The sequence below is a fragment of the Hippocampus comes genome, unplaced genomic scaffold (genome assembly GCF_001891065.2).
Source record: "Hippocampus comes isolate QL1 unplaced genomic scaffold, H_comes_QL1_v1.1 C16642148, whole genome shotgun sequence".
Classification (NCBI taxonomy): domain Eukaryota; kingdom Metazoa; phylum Chordata; class Actinopteri; order Syngnathiformes; family Syngnathidae; genus Hippocampus; species Hippocampus comes.
This window is the reverse complement of record NW_017835624.1, coordinates 1-633: the sequence shown is the minus strand read 5'-3', so window position 1 is coordinate 633 and position 633 is coordinate 1. Positions and strand designations below refer to the sequence as shown.

The 633-nt window shown below is 48.5% G+C and overlaps 1 protein-coding gene across 1 annotated transcript; it reads right to left on the bottom strand.

Annotated features, from left to right (window-relative positions):
• Positions 1-5: 5 nt before the first annotated feature.
• On the bottom strand, positions 6-629 carry LOC109508819 (peroxisomal biogenesis factor 19-like; the record flags this gene model as incomplete). The annotated part of the gene is made up of 3 exons (XM_019858776.1): positions 6-56; positions 280-365; positions 452-629. Coding segments are annotated over 3 exons (315 nt in total), but the record flags the coding sequence as incomplete, so codon positions are not given.
• Positions 630-633: the final 4 nt, after the last annotated feature.

Here is a 633-nt window from a genome sequence, read left to right as displayed (position 1 = left end):
TCCAATCCCAAGCCTTCCAGGGCCTTTACGAGATCGTCTCCGGCGAGGCCAGAAGACTGCGGGAACACAAACAGGTGTAACTTGGGTACGGTGTAACCAGTTCATATCTTGTCACACTTCGACAATTAACTCATTCTGCTATGTAGGTTAATATTCACAATTCATTGTTTGTTTGGTCCCTACCTCCCGCTAAATGTGACGGTTCTCTGTACATTACACAGAACAGGGAACAGTGCATCATAACGTTCAGTCAAAAGTAAAATAAAGTAAAAAGTCTACCTGCAAGTTATCGGCATTCTTGGCGAGGCCACGGAGGGTATCTTTGAGGCAGGAGGTAAATTCTTGCTGAGAAGCCGTGTCAGTCCCTGCGTGGGATAAACACATTGTTTAACCAGGAAGAGACCAAAACAACAATCGGGCAAAAAGAATCAAAGAAAACACCAAAACTTGCCAACTTTGCAGGCAGCCTCAGAGAGTTTCTGAAAATGCTCGAGCAGGTCCGGCTCCTCCTGAGCCAGCTCCGTCATGGCTTTCTTCCACTCCTGCTGGGCCTGTGCTGCCATGTCACCCTCGAAGAGTGTCTCAAAGAGCTTGCAGTCCTCCAGCAGCGGCGGCTGCTGCTGCTGTGTGAAA